Below are 21,009 nucleotides of genomic sequence, written 5' to 3'. Positions count from 1 at the left end.
GCGTCATCTTTTGACTCCTGTCAAGACACTCCCCATCATACGATTGGCCTGAATTCGGTTGTGGAAACCAACTCGTCTTTCTATCCAGTGTAACGTAAGAGGCCTGTAAAATGAAGTGGATTGTGTCAGGTCCGAACAGAATGTATCATCGACACGTTCTGTCGTCTGTTTGTAGTTCAGTCGTTAATCTTATGATTATCTTATAACTTGCCAAATTCCCTTCGCATTGCAAACTGAACTGCAAGGAAAAGCCTCACCCAAAATTCCACGAAGAATATAAAGCCGACTTAATGCTAAAGCATCCGTCGCCTTGGCGATGACTTGTAGCTCTCAGCCGTCGTTACTAAATTCACACAATGCGTCTCAAACCGAAGTCGAGTCCGCTTTCTTCAACGATCGCATATTTTGTTGCTCTGTCTTTGTGGTTTTATTAGGCCTTTTTATTGAAAGGCCAGTTAAAAATTCGTTGTTTTCTTATACACGTCTCTCTGCACGGAAATCTTTAGTAAAAGGCGAAAGATTTATACGAGTTGCAGAGAAACCCAAGATAACCCATTTGATTGGATGGCCACCAAGCAGGCTCGCAAGTTCCTCAAGACACTCACGGTGGTTTCTTTCAAAACTAATAAGTCGACCTTGCGATGGGCGTTGATTAATGTATTCATTTTTTGCGTACCATATGCAAATTAAGTTCAGTCTAGTAGGTAGTGCAGAGCCCGGAAGTCTATTTTCAGCGTCATCTCTTGACTCCTGTCAAGACACTCCCATCATACGATTGGCCTGAATTCGGTTATGGAAACCAACTCGCCTGACTATCCAGTGTAAAGTAAGAGGCCTGTAACCTGAAGTGGATTGTGTCAGGTCCGAACAGAATGTATCATCGACACGTTCTGTCGTCTGTTTGTAGTTCAGTCGTTAATCTTATGATTATCTAATAACTTGCCAAATTCCCTTCGCATTGCAAACTGAACTGCAAGGAAAAGCCTCTCCAAAAAATCCACGAAGAATATAAAGCTGATTTAACGCTAAAAGCTTCCGTCACCTTGATGATGACTTTAATATTAAGATCTACAGCCGTTATTCCTAAATTCACGGAGTATGTACACTTACTTCTACAATCGCGTAATTCGTTGCTCTGTCTTTGTGGTTTTATTAGGCCTTTCTATAGAAAGGCCAGTTAAAAATTCGTTTTTTCTTATACACGTCTCTCTGCACGGAAATCTTTAGTAAAAGGCGAAAGATTTATACGAATTGCAGAGAAACCCAAGATAACCTGTTCGATTGGATGGTCATCGAACACACTTGCAAGTTCCTCGAGACACTCACGGTGGTTTCTTTCAAGACTAATCAGTCAACCATGCGATGGGCGTCGCCTATACGTGCCATATGCAAATGAAGTTCACGCCACAAGATACTTTTTTCATTTAAACATATTTTTCTCCACGTGACTTGCAATTCTGTTGCAGGTAGCCCGCAAACTGTAGCGCGAGTTCATGTTCCCTGGTGCCCGGTCCAACTTGAAAACTGACATTCAGTATGAAAGAAGAGGAAAGCCGACAGTATCTCGCGTATTAGCTCAATGAAAGGCTCAAGTGTCTTGGCTAGTTGTTCGGTCAATCTGTTCCTCTGAAAGGTGAATGCATCAAGTGATTTTTTTAAACGACCATGTTCAGTGACTCATCGGGATTGAATTACAGATTCCTGCCACCTTTTGGTAAGTCCAATTTTTGGTTCAGTGTTAGCCCGAGGCACAGTGGGTCGCCTTTTTGCTGTCCAACGCACCATGGGCCTACTTCGTGTAATTTGCAGGCTGCAGCATTACATGCATTATGGGTCCAGCAGAATGTCCAAAATGACCGCCATGCACGACGCCCAGACCTGAAGTGGTTTGATCCTAATATTCGTCCTGGGGATTAGAACGGGCAAATTCTACCCAAGTAATGGGAAGAGCTGGTGTCCTGCAGATGGACAGCAAAAGGCCGCGAGCAATTGACCTCGTGGTATTTTGAAAAGTTTTGTATCGTGGGGGAATGCCGCCATTTTGTTTGTTTGTTTTTTTTTTGCTTCTAGTCGGGTGCCTTTGCAATGGCAGGCGAGTATCAGCGTGAGTGCAGTGGTTACCGTACCTGCGTGAAAAAGTAGGCTTACTTGAAGGTCATGTAAATTTTTCAGCTCCATGTTGGGGAAGGGATCTCGGCCCTTTCCAAGCATTTTGTATCTGTAACAATAACATTTTAAAAGGCAAAAATGAGAACTTATAAGCCTGGCTATGAAATCTGGTACCTATGCATAACTATGGGAGGGGTCGAAGGGGCAATGTTTGCTCCTTTTGCCTTCCCACGATGCCTTTCTACCATTGTGCAAAATCACCCATGCAGTATTTGCAAAGGCTTGTGACATTCTCAAAGTAAATAAAAATAAGCAAAGCAAAACAACTTCGGGGATTCATCATTTCGATCGTGGAGCTATTTAATAGTTCCATGGTTAGAGCAAATTCATTGGCACGAACACTCGTTCACACTTCATTCACAATTAAACGATTAGTGCAATTGCAAATATATAATCTGAATATATTATCTTAACATTGCCACTATATACTTACTTATATTACAGTATAAGACTACTCGCATTAATCAGTAAAATAAATCACTGCATACAAATATCTTCAACCACGGCACTTTGACACATTCAAACAACGGTATCTTGGGTTGTAGGGTAACATGAGGAACATCCACTTTGTTGTGGATGGGGTGTAGGCCTATCCGTTAAATCAACAGGGTTGATATTTTTCAAAATGGCTTCACCAGGCTCAACGAACTAAATCCGCATTTTAATGCTCACTTCTGTTCTGGTGCAATATAATGTAAATCTGTCAATGCAATGTATCCAGTGAGTGCATCACTAGTGTTACTCGGTTGAGATACACTCATTTTTTCTCTTTATTGCAGCCAAACAACTTCTAAGATTCATTACAGGTTTACGGCAGCCACAAAAGTAAATAAGCCAAGATATCCTCTTTCCGACAAGGACTCAGATCATGCTTATTATTACAGTGACTCTGGGAAGAAAAATCTCAAGTGGTTTTTTTTTTCCGATGCGAATCCATGAACATTTGGTCGAGAGTCCTCCCTATAGCACCATTTTGAAACCGACTGCATATTTTCTTCAATAAAGGAACATATGTAGAAGTCACATGATGCAAAGTGGGAACCAGGCACTGGGAACTGGCACCAATGACACTTTGTTATTATTTCAGTCGTCCACAGACATCAGTATAGTTACGTAATTAAGAGTGTTCATATTACATCATGTCCATTATTTCAGTGTGCACAATTATTATTAACATTCATAACCCATGAAACCGTAATAGACATTATACTAACAGACGTTTATAGATTGAAAAATAAATCTATCGGCCTGTTTCCCAGAGGAATATATTGCATACGAGTATATGACAATATAAGATACAGTATGATATAATCTCACAAATGCAAAGCAATTGATACATTTCAGTTTTTACAAGCAAGAAGCTAGGGCTTAGTCTTCTGTGTATTTACCGATATTAAATCTGCTTTTAACTGGTCTTTCATTATGGCCTACACCGTTCGCATTTCATATCTACTTACTGCGCACTTCATTCTGCTACATTCATTCATCTTTACTGCAATGTGCTTTTGATAAACATTCTTCACTTTTCTGCACTGTTTCTGTTGTCTGACACTGCGTTTAGGTAAAGTGGTTGGCATTATGACGGCCTATTCGTCTTATCATCATTTTTGCAATGCATGCAATACGGGCCAACGGGTATACTGGCTATAATGAATATGCACAGAGCCAGCTGGTTCCCCGTTTTATACTCGTAATAGGCCTAATCGCTAGGTTGCCAGCTTATCCGTTTGAGGCCACTCCCTCTGCAAACTGTTACATGGTACCAGCGTGAAACAGGAATATTGCCGTGTGATATCACAGTTTGTTATAGCTCCATATTCAAGCCTTTAAAACACTGCTCCCGCAAGACCACAAAGTGTACATGCAGACCTACTAAGTAAGTATTGTGTGCCACTTCGAACCCAGTGCCCGAACAAAATACAAAAATTTCCAGCCTATTTTTAGCTCGAATGTTTGATAGACTTTGAAAGAAATTCGGGTGCATAAAGTCTAGAACCTAATATAAATCAATAATCTACTTAGCCGAACCAACTTCTCTTTTGAGCTTCTCGATGGCTGGGTCGACTTTGTATTCCTGGTTTAACGTCAGAAGCTGCGAACGAGGAGGGAAAAGAAACTTTTAATGTGTGGGTTGTTTCTATGGCCGAATTTGAACACAGTCCAGTTAATCTGGAACATGGAACCCAGTATGGTCACCCGTCAATCGGGCTGTGAGCCAAATTCTGTTTCCTGTTTTTGTTCGAGGAGGGGCGGAAGGGGAAATTTATCGGTGGAGCTTTTCTTTAGAAGTTAACTTTAATGACATCGCATGCACCTTCTGTGAAGCGAAAGTCAAAACGTGCAGGATACCTTACCAAAATGCATCTAATACTCATAGAAACGAATAAATCACACAGAAAGCACTAGACACGTGATTTTCAATACTGATGTTGCCAAGCCAGCCCCAGCTGTAAACAGTTGGCCCTACGCCGAGTCCCTCAACCTCACGAGGAAAATGAAACTTGCTACAAAAAGATCATGTCGGGATCTTAATGCAAATGTGACTAACCTTTTTTGATGTTTAGAAAATGTATTCAGATGTACGATAGGATCAACTGTCACCCCATTTAGAAGGAATTAGATGTGGACTCAGTGCAGCCCGGACTGGTTTTTGTTTAGACTTATTGAGTCTGCGTAATGTAGCCAGGATTGTGTTTACACGAGGAGGCGGTCCAAAATGTCGCTCGGGTTCGTGAATTGTTCGCACGTTGTCAGCTAGGGTAGAAAGGTCGCTCGCCATTATTTGTGGTTTCGAGTACATTTACCTGAAAGGTATCAGTCACTTTGTTTACGTGTTTACGCATGGTGTGAACTTTCATAATTGGCTAGGGCACTATTTCGTGCGTTGCCAGGATGGAGTGGCCAAAGTTCGCGCCAATTTTAATAAGTGCTCGGCCAAGGTCTATATCGCATAATATAAATCGACAGCACTGAAAGCATAGATGCGTATTACTAAGTGTAATATTTCCATACTGCTGTTAGCCAATATATTTTGTTAAATAGGTAACTAATCAGCGGTGTACATTTGAACTGGAATTTTAATGCAACTGCTATGGGACAACAAGGTTTCCCTCGTTTCCACAAGCAATGCTCTAACTTAACGCGAAAATCCCAATGTGACTCTCTCTTCAGGAATATTTTCCGTCATGTATCTTTTTTAGAAACAACAAAATGTTTATTTCAAGGAGTTCAGTAAGGAAAACAGCCCAAATATCTCGTGGATGGCTTAATTCATTGCCAGCCTGTGATATTGGATTCGCTCTCCAAATAAATCAAATTGTCAAAACAAATTCACTGTGCTCATTGGAAACAAAGAATGCCAGGCCCGCCTGGTTATAAATCAGGGTTGTCTCGCCAGTTACCGTTTGCCTATAGATCCCTTCAACGTTTTCAGTGAGACAGACGACCGTTTCGTGGCAAATGCTCCTCTCAAAATTCCATTCTGCAAGGTTCGACGTTGACAAGATATATGTATCTGACAGTCGCGTATGTCCTTCTCTTGCTGTCTTGAGATTACACTTCGCAGATGATGAGGTGATCGGTTATGGACTGTGAATCCCCTGGATTTTAGGGAAATCAGCAATGCCTTTGCGCGTGTAGGAAGTCGGGTGGAGATTTCTTGTTCTTGTATTTCAACCGAGAGCCCGCCAGATTTTAAAGAATAGAATCGCCTCGAATAAACTGATCGGGTCGCATCCTTTATTCTGTCGCCAAGGGGAAAAGGCGCGAGTGTAATATAAGGTCAGTATTTGGTTGATGGACAGTAAGTGCTTTCGGTGATAATTACCTTTTGTGGCTCTGCTGGGTTGACCCTCTCCCACGGTCTTGGATTGGATCTCTTGAACAACCTTTAAAAAAATAACGTCAGAGTGGAAAGTGCAAGTAGTTGAGAAGGTAACGCTTTGGAAAAGGGGCACCCCCGAGTGTCAGATTTTAGCCGACAATCATTTCTTCTCGGTCTGTGTTTGAGAACTTGAACGCCATGAATAATGCAAACATCACCTATTTGCACATTAGAAAGGCAGCCTAAAAATTCAAACCAGACCAGAGGACTGTTTGGGAAAGAAAATATAAATATTTCGGTGAAAACCGAACAAAACAGAGAAGAGTCCCTTGCCCTGCGAGATTATGAAGGCATTTGAACAATAATCTTCAATTTTCGATGCATTTTAGACTTACGCTACGTCGGTCTTCTTCAAGATGCTGAACATGCTGAAGCTTGTTGCTAGGACCATGACAGTCCCAGTGATGACGACTAGCGGTGTCAGCTATAGCGGCGGGAAAGAAGAGATAACACAATCAGAGAGGGAAGAACCAATTTATGATATTTTACCATCAGATTCCTTGATTACCCCCTGAGGGATCGTCTAAAACTATGAACAAACACGGCTCAACATCTGTGAATATTTGGGGACGTCTTGGTTTCTGAATAGGCCTAGATGTAAACATTTTTTTCAAAGTCAACATGTAAAAATGAAAGTATAAACGGCAATGCGAGGAATCATGTCAGTTTTGCGTGTTGTGCAAACAAACACCAACCAACAATAATTTTGACTTCGTGTGGGCGGTCCAGCAAACCGAAATCGGACAAAGTAGTGGAAATGAGAAGAAATTTGTATGTGCTGAAAATACATCAGCCTTGGATGCAACAACTTGAATGACATAAGTCGTAGTCGACATTGGAACGCCATTCACTACAAGCGGCGATGCTGGCGATACTTTCAAGGCCCTCTTGCGAGGTGATGAAGCGTTTTCTATAACCTAAACGAGTTTACTGATTCTCCCATTGGCCGGCTGCGTGATCGTTACAGTGTGCAGAGCCAAACAACATGAACCCATGGGTGGGATTTGCTGAATGACTCACTCTGACAATGTTCTCAGTTTGGAAAGAGCGCTGCGCATATTTTATGAGCAAAATGCTTATTGATATTCCTAGTCGAAAGGTAATGCATGTTGTAACACGTAATCACGCAGGAATTCAACATCGAACAGACAATCTTTTAATATCTCCCTTTCTGATAAGCTTAGCACTATTGTTGCCTCCTTGGAATGGGTTGATCCAAGCTTTATTTTCAGAATGTTATAAAAGCTCGTACTGGGTGACGCTGCCTTGGCCATTGTTTTGAATAGCTTGATCATGCGTGGTGAATTTTTGTTTAAAAAAAGATGCAAATACAATTTCACTCTGTTTGGTTTAGATTGTTTCGGTTTAGTCTCTTTGTTTGTAACTACATTGGCTCAATTCGTGACACTTTCCATTTCAGCCTTTTCCCCGAAACTATTTCACTACAATTATGTTGACGACTCTGAGCATGTAAAACATTTGTGAATCAAATTACAGAATGTACATGTATAGAGTACTTTTAGTTTACAAACCGAAAGGTGTGTAGGCCTACATGAAATCGTGGGGTATATTACCTCATAATTGGCTCTCCCGAGTCTTGCCAGAATCCCTTTGCCTCCAATTCCGTGTCCCATAGTTATCTGAGAGGGAAAAAAAATAAATGAGTTTATGAGAATGTCAGACGCATTTTGAAGTCAAGGTCAATTTCTCCTCTGCTAATTCAATTAGCAACCCCACAAAATAGATAGCAAGGGTCAAGAAATTAGAATGGGACATCGCATCGACGACTAGTCGGCAAGTTTAATTCCCAGACGTAGTCATGTGTATTTCTGCTCTTGACCGTGGAGGATCAGAAAAAAGTGTATCAATGTCATTAACGCGCTTGGTTGATGATCAGAGGTGTTACCTTAAAACCTGCTTTGCCTCGGGGCAAAATATAGCCTTACGTGGCATTACATGGCCCTGCATGCGGTGGGAAATCAAATCCGCTGCCGTATTCTTAAGACAAGAATACTTGCGGTGAAAATCAAGTTAAGCGGCGAGAATCATCGGGATCCAATTGGGTGCATGTCGGGTTTTAAGATTGGAATATTGATCTCCAGTCCCGATATAATTGCAGTAAGGGTCTTCTGTTGCCTTCACTGCAGCTGTGTGTTTATCGAATTCTTTGGCCCTACCTGTTAAAAAAAAACAGAAGCACGGCTGGCCACGCTGGCGATTCTGCCCGTTGGTCTTACACCTGCCCACAATCATATCACTGCTGATAACCCGAACCTTTTGTAGCTAAATTCGATAAACTGTTAATCATAGTATATATTTCTTTTTTGCTTTGTGCTTTGGTTGCGTGGCCTACGTGACCAAAGAATGAAAACGCAACCAGCAACTCTTAATGACGGTGTCAGTAATGTCACGCATCGTTTTCTCTCTTTCACAATTGATAAAAGTAACACATTCACGGAATCTTTCGTTTTTTCATTTGCCAAAAACGCGTGGGCAATGCATGCAGTCTGGCTCCAGGCCGAAGGCCAGACTTGTCTTTGAAAACTTCCCAGAGTAAACGGTGGCGTTAATGCAGGGGGGTCTATTTATAATGGAATAACATAATGCAGACATACCACAATAATTATGAGGCCTATTCCAGTTAAAAAAAAAACAACCCCACACAAGGCGTTTCTTTGTGCTGTAAAAATAGGTCAGTGTTAATTTTCAATGTCGTTCAACACTGTAAGTTTTTACTCTTGTCTGTATATGGTAATGATTTTTATCCGCTGTTTTCTTTCTGCCATGTTTGAGACATAATTTTAATCGTGCATCGGCGGAGTCCATTAGGCCTACCCCATTGGAACTGCACTTAAAATGACTGATGAACGATGCTGTGAAAGTGGCACGATGGGGTATCCCACTATTGAAGACTCGTTCACCGTCTGAGCTAAAATTCAAAATCAAAGGAGCTCCCAGATGTCAATTGTCGCGAGTGCTTCTCTCGCAATACTCTCTCCCAGCCGCAATTTGTGCACATTGTTAAACGGCCCGATGAAAGGAAAGGTGCATGTCCGCGATGGTCAGATTTGATAGACTTTTTGAATATTGTTTTTCTGGAAGGATACCCCTCCCCAGTACGCAGGAAACATTTCCTTCATAAAAACCAGTCCTGGGTATGTTTAATTTTTAGGTTTAATTTAGGGAAGTGGCACTTTGTATGGGTCCTTTGTCGGCATGGTGCACACAAAATACGCGCTGTACGTTATGCAGGCAAGTGCACTGCCCCAATTTTTCAAGCGCACACGCGAAGGCTAAACCGGCGTCATGCTAAGTTCGTGGTCAGGGTTCTAGGTGCGTACGTGCCGTACAGAACTGGGGAAAAGTGACTCAACAAATTAAGTGTTTTTACACGGAGCTGATAATCGACGTATTTTCCTACCAAAGTGGACGACTGAAATGCCAGAGACTGTCGGTTAGAAGCTGAAACACAATCATTGGTTACTAACCGATTAAAAATGTTTGCCAATGCGTGGGGATACGGCTGTCATGACGACTGACGCGTTCTTTGCTATTGACCAGGCAGACGAATGATTTTCTTGTTCAAGGAGGTCCCAACTATTCAATTTTCCCGATTCTTATAATTGTCAACGAGCAGAGCGACGCGTGGATAGGGAGATCTGTCACTGGAAAGTGATTCTTATCCAAAGAACTTGATTTCTCTTCAACCGAACTCAAGAGAAATCAATTTGCGTATTTGGGCGCTCGAAACAAAACGGAGAATATAGCCCCACGGCTGTTTCCGGTTTCTGGTGGTTAACGAGATGAGTCGGCTCACCGAAACTGGCGGCTCACTCGGAACGTAATCGCATTGTCGTACTCCTTACTTAGGCAAGAGCAATTCCGGGGTTATTGAACAGTCCTAAGATGACAAGGTAATGTTTTTGATGTAAATATAGATTATTTCGCGTTTTGTTTTCCTTTCTTCAGTAGACAACCAGTCACTGCTTACATACAGACCAAATCATTTCTCCCCGGCATGCATTTCTGGAGGCTGTTTGCATCTCTGCGTTAAAAAATTAATGACGCATGGTTCCTGTTTTCTGTTTGATGTTAAAATTAAAATGGAAAATCTCGTATTTATTTAAGCTCACTTCTGATCTTGTGTGCGTGTGTGCGCCGCAAAGAGGCCTTGCCAATTTGCACTTAAACGAGTCAGTGTTCGGTAAAAAAGTATCTGCTACAATCAGTGCGGCAAATAAATAATGCATCTGTACATGAGCTAGGATCCCACCCCCCAACAACCACACACACCCCCGTGACATGCAGGCAAGCCATCTTATTTTTCCGGGATATATTCATGTTCCAGCAAGTATCCCTCTCGATCACAGTACGAACTGTCCTAAATCAAAGACCGACTCGGTCATAAATTGGTGCTTCCGATGTTGAGCGTGAGCGCTCGGTCGTATACTACCCGGGTGCTACGACTGTGACGTACTCGTGCGCATGTGGACGAGGACAGTACGGCGGATAAGCCGGGCGGATCAACGGCGTGCTAAGCGCAATCATGGTATTGAAGGAAAACACTCGTGTGTCTCAAATGCATACTATCGAACTAAACGGGAAATTCAATGCTGTACAAATATGCCATCGGATCAAACGGGAACATGACCCTGTGTGATCGCCCACGATCAATTACGGTAATAATAACAGCTTGACAGAAAACGCCCCGTGGCAGGAATGACCTCCCAATTACAAAAATGAAACTCAGGAATGTCTATTATTTTTGAAATGTGCGGCAGCGGTCAATGTGAGATCCACGGTTGGGTTGTGCGACACGAAAAGAGGCTAAGCAATATGGGGATGCACATATAGGAATGCATTACGTACGGGAGCTAATACATCAGTCATTCACATTATCAAAAATCGTATCTGGACTCCGCAGAATTCTAAGCGAGAGGCCATGGAGACATCTTGGTGGTATTTTGTCCATTCTGTCCTTCGGATTGAACGGTTTTTACTCAAAACATGGAGGAAAGAATGGGAGCAGTGATAACGATCTGATTAAAATCCAAGGAATGTCAAGAGTATCCGGGTGAGAAGGGATTGGAATTGATTATAATATTGAGCGCAGCCTAACTAAGCACACAGTAATGGCTCTCCCAGCATCCAACATCAGTGTTCAAGTCTATTTCAGACCTGCGTAAATGCAGAAAGTCATGTGTAAACTGAAGGGCGCGGTTAGAACGAAATTGAAAAGCCACTTGCGTAGCCTACGATCCCGAAGAGATATGGAAGCAGAGCAAATATTCAAGGGACAAAATTGAGATCCACCAGCACTTAAAATCAAAACTAAACGAAACAAACAACCACTCTCAATACCTCCAAATTTGTCCTAAAATTAATTAATTAATGTTCCCCAAACTTCTTTTTTTCTCTCTCTCTTTATTTTTCAGTACCTCTACCTGCATTATCCTCGTGGAATCGAGGGTCTACAGAATTAAAATCAGTCATGCGCAGACATTGGCAGTTTCCTTTTCGACCGAGTGGAGGATTGGAGATATCAGTGGCCTTCGACAAAAATTAACATGAATGCAATTACTATTACAGGTTCGAAAATCGTTCACGCTGAGCAGTCAGGTGGTTCCGTGAAACCATTTTTGATTTTATTAGTGGCTGTCACATAAGCGTGGTGTTAAATATGGCCTGTGGTCTTGCCAAACCCATTGATTGAAAAGTCACAGCTTCTGCAGTTTTCTTTCTGGTCAGAGGAAAATGTCATGAAAAGACAGGTCTCGGGGTGGAATGAGGATATTGTGTCATTTCTTTTCTAGGAGACATCTGATTCTGTCTCATTTGGCCAACCATGCTTCACAGTTTTTCGCAGTCAGACCATGTCAGGTATTTTCAAGGGCCAATTCGCTTCGTAATGGAAAAGGCCGGTTTATTAAGGTCGTTTCACTGAACATAGGGCCTATAAAGTGGCATGAATTTTCACCTGTAAAAATGACAAATGTAAACCAACCCGTTGCAGCGGCCGTGCTATTTCCGTCATTTTGACCTTTGGGAATTGAGAAAACATTAATATCCTGGCTCGGAGCGTACATTTCACCTGAAAGCAGCATTTACATTACAGCAAGTTGACAAAGAAACAAGTGCCTATTTTGTATTATGTCGCACAACATGATAACGCCACGCCGTCGAGGAAATTTCCAGCAAACTTAAAGAGACATGCACTCGAGTAAAACATTTCGTGGTTTCTGAAAAATTCCACGTATTATTGCCGAGGAAGTGTTAAAGTCGATCGCAATAAAATATCAATTCTTGTATCCTGTGTGATAAAAAATCTAGCTTGCATTTTACGCAACTCAGTGTGAAAGACACTAACATCGCATTCCACGTATGCATGATATCCCACCCAAACATCAATTTTAGGAGACTTTATAGGAGTAATTTAGGAGAACTCTTATAATTGGGGTTTTCGAACTGTTTTAGATTGTCTTTAAAATCTTTGATTTTGCCAATAGTTATGGCGATACAATTTCACTGACTGAAGTTTGAAGGATGCTGTCTGTTATAATGCCCCGTGAACGCGCGTCAAATTTCGCATACTGCTAATATCATTATTCGCATAAATTTTTAAAAATGATATAATTTAATTTCCATCCCAGATTGTTCAATTCAGACCATGATGGTTCCTCGAAATCATCAGTGGTACCCGTGGTTTGCATTTGTTTGCAATGTTATGTCGAGACTCCGTTGCAGCAATATAGCAGCGAACAAAGACAAATTTCCCCGTTGGGGCGAGCCGTTCAACGCCAGCTCAACGATCGTAAGTCAGCGTTGCTCCACCCGCGCGTGAATTTTCATGCTCTAACATTCATGTGACAGAACACAACAGGTGCGATTCTGCTCATGTTACCCTGCCTACATTTTGCCTATTTCTAATCAATGCACCAGTCTATACAGCCATTAAAAATCTTTGTAACTTTTCCTTTTCATTTAATTGACAGAATTCGCTGACAATTAAAAACTAATACTTAAAGTGGTAATAGATGTCGGGTTTGTGAAACCAGAAGCCAAAGGTTCCGTTACATGTCCTTTCAAAGATATATTTTCAACGAATATTAATCAAGAAATTCAAGTGCAAAAGAAAAGGCCAACCTTATGACTTATTTTATTGATCGCTCGAAATCATTTAATACTATTATTTCTCTGATGCATCCGTTTAACATTCAAATTCTATACAAAAAAGGTGAAAAAGTAATTTTAAGCCTTGTGAAAGTAAACAGGTTTACTTACGTTTTGCTTTGACTAAAATATTTTCCTGAAAAAAGGCCGCCAGAAGTGATCACGCTAGCTTCCTCTGGCCGTTTCTTCCAAGTAGCGCGAAAAAGTACGGAGTTGCTACAAACGCTTCGACGCAAATTCAACGAGTCCGTTAGCCGGTGATACTGTTCCTATCCGTTTGGAGAGCGAAAGCGCGTGGCGGTGGTTTTTTTCAGCGGCCAGCATTCTGATCCGGCAAATGTTACTACGTCACAAGCGGGCTCTTCCTGGTTCAAGGGAAGAACCGCAGTGTTAATTATAAACGAGGTACGTGCAAAACTGCACGTAGGCCCGCGGTCATTTCAAAGTCTTCGATTGTTTATCATCGACAGCCAGTGACCGATTGTTTACGAAAATATGTTACGGAGAAACGTCAAAGCGACGAATATAGACCACAACCGTTTGTCACGAGCGGGCGTCCCCCGCCGGCATTTATTTTTAATGACCTTGGTCTAATTCTCTGGTTCTCTGGAAATCGGGCTTATGTTTCCCTTCATGTGTTTGATGTAGGCGTATGTAAACATTAACATTGGGGAATTTTGGTTGTCTTCCCGCAAGCTGAGTTATGAGAGAATAAATCCTGGTAGACTTGCCACCAGTCCAGCCTGCAGTCTGGTTACAATGACTGACTACAAATTCCGATCTGTTCGTCAAACGCACTTTTGTTGACACTGTGGCAGTGCCCCTGAAGCCGGAAAAGAGCGGGTCCGGGGCCACCTGGGGCCATTCCCTCCCCGCCCCAACCCCAAAAAAGAGGAGACCATTTTTTTTTCAAGTAATGAAAGGAAAAAAGAAGAAGTTTGTCTTTCATTCCCTTCCTCCGAAAAAAAGTATAACAAGCGCCAAATGAAGGCTCTTCGCTACGAAAGGCCGCGTCATAATAGGCTACAATGAAGAAAAAAATCCGAACAGGTTGTCCTCCAAAACTAGCCCCTCGAACAAAAAAATAAAAACGCACAGTGTTTTATAAAGGACTGCCGAACTTCTGTTGATACATTCAATCCGAACTCAACTGCTTCAGCTTTAAGTTCAGTTCATTAAAGTTGGAAGTTTCATGACATTTCCCTTGGCAATATTCTGTCCAATTAGTGCATCATGCATCTAGTCTCCATGGTCTAACGCTGGCAAAGCCGTGACCCGCTGCCCATCACCACGTGGTTTGGACGGCAACTTTGGCACTCTGTCACTGCATTCTGAGCCAGTTCAGGACCGCAGCTAACGGATGGGGGTGGTAGGGGCACCTTTAGATCACTAAGCCCTCGTTGTGATGTCTTCTAACCCCTCATTACATCAATCACAATTTCATGTTTTGTAGGAGGTGTAATTCATGAAACAATTTATAATATTTGTAATGCGTACTCCTTAGGAGTCGTAAATCTGCTTCTCTGGAAGAACTTGGCTTCTCACGAGATGTCAAATTGGGAATGTTAAATTCGACCTCCCAACCTGTAAGAAATGTTGGGGACCTCTATACACGAAGGTTCAGTTTAGCTGGGTTACGTTATTGATTAAGGCACGATTTGACAGGACTATGGGCCCATCCTGTTGTGGTAACATTTTGCCATGACTTTAATTGATATACTAATACTAAACGCTTAAGCATCTTTCGAACATGAGCCACCTCTTTGAAGTTATGAATTCCCACAGCACGCACATACAATCCGCTAAACTGCGCGCACCCCACAAACTGAGCCAACCCCGCCCCTTTCAGATGGTGGCGGCGCTGTTGATGTTTTATTCACGAGGCATGGCAATATACTTCATTACTTCTTTTGGCAACATGGCGGGTGGAAGCGGGGGGCCACAAGCAATCGACCTGATGCAATTGGCGCTTCCTCAGCTGAATATGCTGAAGGAGGAGATCGAACAGGTAACGTTATTCGAATAAGCATTAATAAATATTTCAGCATATTTTAAAAAGTAGGTTAATATTTCAACGTATGCTTTAATTTTTGGTTCTCGGAAATGTTGCCTAGTTTCCGGACAGGAATTGACATGATTGATCGTGATGTTGCATGGGCCATGTAGGCGCGGCCTATAATTTAGTGATTTTCACATTGCATGTAAGTGTAGCCGGGAGGGTTCGATACACAGACATCATTTGACACCAATTTGTGAGTAGTGGGCCCAGGCCAGTACTATAATTTGACTTCTACATGTTCTAAATCTAAGTCTCAGGCTTTCTTTTTTGTCCAAATAATGCACGATGTTGGCCTATGGAACACTTTCCACATGGTCTAAGTCGATTGTCACACGTCTATAATTGGGAGCCTTTTTTTTCCCCTTGGAAAGAGTTTTTATGTCCTGCCTCAATGATTGTCAAGTTTCACAAGCACCAGTGTCACCAGACCAACATTGCCAATGTTTAAGACAAGGGGTTTCAAAAAGGGGAATCTTTTATTTTGGGGCGTCTTAGCCAGGGGAGGCTTTCATTCCCTTGGGGGAAGAGCAAAAGTACCATTTCTGACTCCTTTTAAAATTTATTTGTGTTTATGGAACAATAACACTGATAAACCAGATGCGGAACTCCTTGCGTGAAACCTTGGTCACCATTGAATCGCTTCAGACTGGTGACAGGATGACTTACGTAGTAACGTTCACGATAGTGACTGACACAAGGGGACTCCTCCATTTATCATTTTACCAGGAGGTAGAGATGTTGCAGGGATCCCTCCAGCAGCTGAAGATGGCGCAAGGACGCTTTGTGGAGTCGACTGAAAGTCTGAGCAAGTTTGATCCCAAATCAGAGGGTATGTGTCCAGTAGTCTGGTTATAGTGACCCTCGTTTGGTTTAACCCAGCATAATGCAGTTCTCCCAGTGCTTGTTGCATGGATAAAAAACACATTTGCTTTGGTATGAATAAAAATGTAGCGTCTTTTTTGCCTTGCATCTTGAAAGGGATCAAAATTTCCATTGATGGCGTACAACAGACGAAGTACGTACATCCCTCATACACTTGATCCGTTGAACAATCTGATTTCCAACACATTTTTATATTTTTATTCATTGGTTCTTTCTGACTCGGCACATGGATAACCATTATTTGGCAGGTTTAAAAAATGAATAAAAAGAAAATCCCAACCACACTTACATTTTGGGCATGCATTTTACCTAGGTACATGTAGTTATTTGCCTTGTCACTTATATGCATTTCTCTCATTTTTTGTTCTCTATGGCTGCATTTCAGGAAAAGAAATTCTGGTACCGCTTACAGCATCTGTATCCTTGGACAAAGAGAAACAAGACTCAATTGTGGGACTACCAAATGCACTCATTGTCATTAACCACTGCTGTAGTCGATACTTCCTAGGGCAGTGCCGAATAGCCGATTATTCCATTGATTGTCGAATATTTGAATGTTATTTTTCAAAATTGAATAGCCGTATGCAAATGCATGAAAAGGAAGGGAAAATTTTCTTTTGTTTTAAATGAGAAAAATTGCACTATGGAGGCTTGTTTCAAGCAGATTCAAATGAAAAGTGTCAGAAATCTTACAACGATATAAAAAGTAAACCATTCATTAAACAATTTAAAAGGAATAGAAATTTTCATCAGGGCAAGAAGTCTTGTTCATCTCTTAAATCTTGCTAAATTGTGGCTGGAGATACTCCTAGATGTGAGAAGCCATTATAGTGATTATAATGTACAATTGTGTGTGTTATTGCAACTGATTTTGTATATGGTTTTGCTCATCAATTTGCGGGTCGGGGCGTCTGTATATTCAGATATTCAATCAACTTGAAGGTCGAATATTCGAATGGTGAATTATTCGAATTGACTCAGCCCTAATACTTCCTAAAAGATCATCACATCTTAAGACCTTCAGTCTGAATTCAAGTCACGGGCTCTTCAAATGAACTGCAACAAAAGCATTCCTTTGTCAGTGGACTGGACTAAAATATGGTTAAATGCAGGTGCACTACCAACTTTTCCATTTTCTTCATGAAAGGACGGGAGTCATGAGTGACATTGTGTTAGATATTGAACCTTGACTGTAAATCCCAGCTTTATATTCCTGGCAAGCTGAAAGACGTCAATAATGTTCTAATTGATGTAGGCACCGGCTACTATGTAGAGAAGGTAAGTCTCGACTAATAAGTAGACACCTTGGCACGACTTCACTTTTATTTCTACTTTCTCCTGCTCGTTGTAGTGTGGATTGCATGGTTCCTCGCAAAACTGATATCTCATTTGGCATACTGTGAACTTCCCCCCCAAAAAATCTGCCGAAAGGCTTCACTAGTGTGGCTCTTTCTATATTACTTACATTGTCATTAAAAATCAACATCTCAGAGTTGTCTAAAATGTGAAAATAGTTACGTTGATTGTACATAGCGCCTTTTCTTTTGTAATTGTTGCTTATGTGAATTGCAGTTGAAGTCATGGTCTTATTCATTCCAATCCTAGAGAAAGGTCATGTGCTTGAGCTGAAGCACCCCCTCATCTGTTTAAGAATGCCATGTTGGTGGGGATTGGTTTTATTTTTTGGTTGGTAATGACGTGACTGTTACGCGTGCATTTCATATTCTTTCATGAACCAGCAAAGTGCAGCTCCCACCAAAGGAGCCACCGTTGCTAGAAAAATTGCGCCCTCTCTTGGTCCGGTTGGGGTTCATAGAGTCAGAGTGTCACAATTAAATATTGCACAACTGCTGTGTTTTTATCAATAACGTCACTGCTTTGTGGCAGACGTTACCCCAAGCCCAGGAGTACTTCAAGAGGAAGGTGGACTTTGTCACCAAGCAAATGGAGCGGGTACAGCCAGTATTGATAGAAAAATCAAAGATGAGACAAGGTAAAGATCATCCCTCTGACAGGCTAATTCAGCAACCTGTCTACAACGGTACCATGCCCAACAAAGATAATGTGGAGTTTTGCCCATTAAATGCACCACTGAATGCCTACTTGACCAGGAGTTGTTTGGAATTGAAAAATACACCAGTGCCTCAAGTTTCAGAATACATGACGCATGCCCTTTGAAGATGATACCATTAGAGTGATGTGCTCCCTGCATAAGTCTGTGTCCCCAACAAAACTTCCCTCACCTCAAAAATACTAGAATTTCATCCCAAAAGCGTGGTGCTTTTAATCGCATTGAATGCGACATTTCTGTTACAAAATGCTTTGAAATCTCCAACAGCATCTTGCGTTACCAAACTATGTGATTTAAAATTGATCATATTTGCGTCTCACTCAAGTTCGTGTCTTTTTTGGTGTCGTTTCTTGTTGCAGTTGTAACCGAGGTCATGAACATGAAGATTCAAGCGCAGATGTCCATGACACAAGGTCAAGGGGTCAAGTCGTAGCAACCTTTGGTCTTACCGTACTGTTCAGCCGTGTTTTACTTTTTTGCGAGCGTCGGACGTCAGCAAGCAGCTTTGAGCCCCCGTTGTCTTGCCTTTGTCTGGTCATTTTGCTCATTCCTTGAGAGACCAGAGCAAGCTTTGGTGTGATAATCATTCATTCAAAAGTCATAATTCCTCATGTTTTTAGTCTTGCAGTTCCTGCGCTTACCAGGCCCTGACAAAAACCCAAATTTGATTTAGGATTGGCAACTGAAGCAGCTGTTGGAAATCAGCTGTTTGGCATGAACATCAGATGCGGAGCTGTTTCACCTTGTGTCAGTTAATTTATGCAGTTTTGTGTCTGTAATACGGATATTATCAACTTGAAGCAAAGAACAGGTTGTGTACCTAGTGGTGTTATATGTGACTATCAGTACAGTGAAGAGGTAAAGAGTGAGACAGTATTTGGAAAGGAAAGTGTGAACAAAATGATTTAAATAAAAACTTCTTGATTAAGGCCGTTTTCCAAAATGAAAAAGTCACAGACTGTCCAGTGACTTTTCAGCACTGGATAAAAATGTGAAATATTTCAAAATAAAATATGAACACAAAGCTTGTAGAAACTGGAAAAAATACATCCACAAAATTGGACTGACGTAGGAGGATGAGATTGCAGAAAAAAGGGGGTTCTAGTCGGACTTGGTGATGTCTTGAATATGTTACCTTTTGGTAAACATGCACCTGTTAATAAAAGTGGTGCAGTGGAGGAATGAATATAGGGGTGGAGCTAGGTCATTTAGGAGCATGTTCACTCCTCGCCAGAAGTCCCTTGAAACGGCATGACGTTTTCAAGCCCAGGAGGTTCAGAGAAAGAGAAGGGAAGAAAAATGAAAGTAGAAGAGATTCCGTTTTTGTGAACACTGGAATGAGATGATTTTGTGAAGATTGGCACTGTCCCTGTCCAAATTTCTCTACTAAATCGTACAGGTGTGGTTATTGTTTGTACATTAATTTTGACTGTGCGTTTGTATTTTGCGACAATAAAATGTAAAAGTGACACAACTGTTTCGTTGGTTTCTGTGTTCTTATTGCTCTTGGATTTGTGGTGAGATAAGCATAGGAAAAAGTTTCAAGGGTCAACACCACTGACTGACAAAAATCCTCGGCGTTTGTCCCGTTTAACAGTTATTTCTCAGGTTTTTCTTCATTGCGTGTTGCAGGGGTAATGTTTATAGCCAGTCAGGTTGCCAAGGTAGTTAGTTCTTTCCTCGCCTTGCGTTTCTGCGGCCCGGGTTCGTTCCTTGGCTCAGTCCGCATGTGGATTGTGTTTTCAGACCCTACCTGACTCCGTGGGTTTCACCCAGATTTTTGGGGGGGATTTCTCCCACCTGTAAACCATCTCCCAGCTCTTCTTATTGTCTCCTCTCCACAGATGTGAGTGGATGTAGGTCGTCTGACGGCTGCCGAGGCACCCTTGTATGCCATCGGCTCAACCACTTCTAAATGTCTTCATTGTACAGTGCATCTAAACATATCTATATGAAATTTGCGATTTATAAATGAGTAAATTATCATTTACTTGGATGTCAGTGATCTTATTTCACACAAAAGACCAGCACTGCACCCCTGCAGGGAACCAGTTTGTGATTGCACAGAGTCCGGCCTCTTATCTCAAGTAACCTGTTGACCCATTTGTAAACCCACTAGCTACTGGTTTCTGTGATTGCTTTGTTGGGAACATATCATTTTGGTATTAAATATTTACTGACACAACAGTTGTGTTGTTATAGAACAAATCGTGTATTGGTACACAAACATCAGACTAAAAGTCTTGTCCTCCTTGAAGGGGAAAGAACATGCCTTCAATGAACACCGAGTCATTTAGCTGATATATATCACTTTAAATCCTTAATAGTAGATTTTCGCTTATTTTGTAGGTCGAATAAACTTGATATGAGTTTGAAATTTAAATTTGGAAAACTTTATGGATTTCCCCCCTCCCTTTTTTCAATGCAGAGGTTTGAAAACTTTAATTGTAAACAACTTCTCCCCTTCATACGTAGTGACCGACTTTTTCCCCAAATACCCCGATGATAGGGCCTACTTTACTAATGTCATTTCGGTGAAAATGAAATTTGTATAAAAAATTTAAATTCTTAAAAATTATAAGCCTGCATTTGATGAGAACCACTGTATGGGTTAATCATGCTGTCACGTTTTTTTTTAAAGTATGCCGTTTCTATTTAAAATTATTAAACCAGTTTGTTTTTATTTGCTGTGACGATATTCATGGTCTTATCTCGAAGCCGAACGGTTTACCGTCTGACGCATATTTTCCAAATCCAGGTATAAAAGGCCGAGCA

The 21,009-nt window shown here is 41.5% G+C and overlaps 2 protein-coding genes, 2 long non-coding RNA genes and 2 other non-coding genes across 7 annotated transcripts; 2 read left to right on the top strand and 4 right to left on the bottom strand.

Moving 5' to 3' along the window:
• Positions 1–432: 432 nt before the first annotated feature.
• LOC147798467 (U5 spliceosomal RNA) lies at positions 433–550 on the bottom strand. The gene has a single exon (XR_015426282.1). It is a non-coding gene; the product is annotated as a U5 spliceosomal RNA (small nuclear RNA).
• On the bottom strand, positions 437–2,393 carry LOC147798465 (uncharacterized). The gene is made up of 2 exons (XR_015426161.1): positions 2,127–2,393; positions 437–1,626 (listed from the first exon to the last, which is right to left on the bottom strand). It is a non-coding gene; the product is annotated as an uncharacterized LOC147798465 (long non-coding RNA).
• On the bottom strand, positions 1,155–1,271 carry LOC147798466 (U5 spliceosomal RNA). Its single transcript, XR_015426283.1, has one exon. It is a non-coding gene; the product is annotated as a U5 spliceosomal RNA (small nuclear RNA).
• On the top strand, positions 1,588–13,560 carry LOC147798464 (uncharacterized). Of its 2 annotated transcripts, none has more exons than XR_015426162.1 (2): positions 1,588–1,714; positions 2,071–2,697. It is a non-coding gene; the product is annotated as an uncharacterized LOC147798464 (long non-coding RNA). The 2 variants fall into 2 exon arrangements; XR_015426163.1 differs by lacking the exon at positions 2,071–2,697 and adding an exon at positions 11,488–13,560 and having other exon boundaries at positions 1,623–1,714.
• On the bottom strand, positions 2,437–13,474 carry LOC110974435 (cytochrome c oxidase associated subunit FA4L3-like). Its single transcript, XM_022226067.2, has 5 exons — positions 13,334–13,474; positions 7,627–7,692; positions 6,388–6,476; positions 5,996–6,056; positions 2,437–4,261 (listed from the first exon to the last, which is right to left on the bottom strand). Exons 2-5 carry the CDS (start codon positions 7,684–7,686, stop codon positions 4,184–4,186), a joined length of 288 nt encoding a protein of 95 aa, XP_022081759.1. The 5' UTR covers positions 7,687–7,692; positions 13,334–13,474; the 3' UTR covers positions 2,437–4,183.
• Positions 13,561–15,078: 1,518 nt separating the features above from the next.
• On the top strand, positions 15,079–19,708 carry pfdn5 (prefoldin subunit 5). Its single transcript, XM_022226054.2, has 6 exons — positions 15,079–15,230; positions 16,008–16,110; positions 16,549–16,580; positions 17,367–17,441; positions 18,051–18,156; positions 18,594–19,708. The coding sequence occupies exons 1-6, from the start codon at positions 15,090–15,092 to the stop codon at positions 18,665–18,667; spliced, it is 531 nt and encodes a 176-aa protein (XP_022081746.2). The 5' UTR covers positions 15,079–15,089; the 3' UTR covers positions 18,668–19,708.
• The last annotated feature ends 1,301 nt before the right edge of the window (positions 19,709–21,009 follow it).

Source organism: Acanthaster planci, linkage group LG08 (genome assembly GCF_054643075.1).
Source record: "Acanthaster planci isolate LZ-2023a linkage group LG08, COTS_SCS, whole genome shotgun sequence".
NCBI classification, from domain to species: domain Eukaryota; kingdom Metazoa; phylum Echinodermata; class Asteroidea; order Valvatida; family Acanthasteridae; genus Acanthaster; species Acanthaster planci.
Note: the sequence above shows the minus strand (reverse complement) of the source record. Positions and strands in the feature narration are given on the sequence as shown.

What these genes read in the sequence shown, in the direction of transcription:
- pfdn5 (XM_022226054.2), top strand. Translation starts at nt 15,090, where the DNA reads ATGTTTTATTCACGAGGCATGGCAATATACTTCATTACTTCTTTTGGC. An exon ending in TGAAGGAGGAGATCGAACAG is followed by an intron (nt 15,231 to 16,007) that starts GTAACGTTATTC and finishes TCATTTTACCAG; the next exon opens with GAGGTAGAGATGTTGCAGGG. An exon ending in TGGTACCGCTTACAGCATCT is followed by an intron (nt 16,581 to 17,366) that starts GTATCCTTGGAC and finishes TGTAAATCCCAG; the next exon opens with CTTTATATTCCTGGCAAGCT.
- LOC110974435 (XM_022226067.2), bottom strand. Translation starts at nt 7,686, where the DNA reads ATGGGACACGGAATTGGAGGCAAAGGGATTCTGGCAAGACTCGGGAGA. An exon ending in TCGGGAGAGCCAATTATGAG is followed by an intron (nt 6,477 to 7,626) that starts GTAATATACCCC and finishes CCGCCGCTATAG; the next exon opens with CTGACACCGCTAGTCGTCAT. An exon ending in ACCCAGCAGAGCCACAAAAG is followed by an intron (nt 4,262 to 5,995) that starts GTAATTATCACC and finishes CCTCGTTCGCAG; the next exon opens with CTTCTGACGTTAAACCAGGA.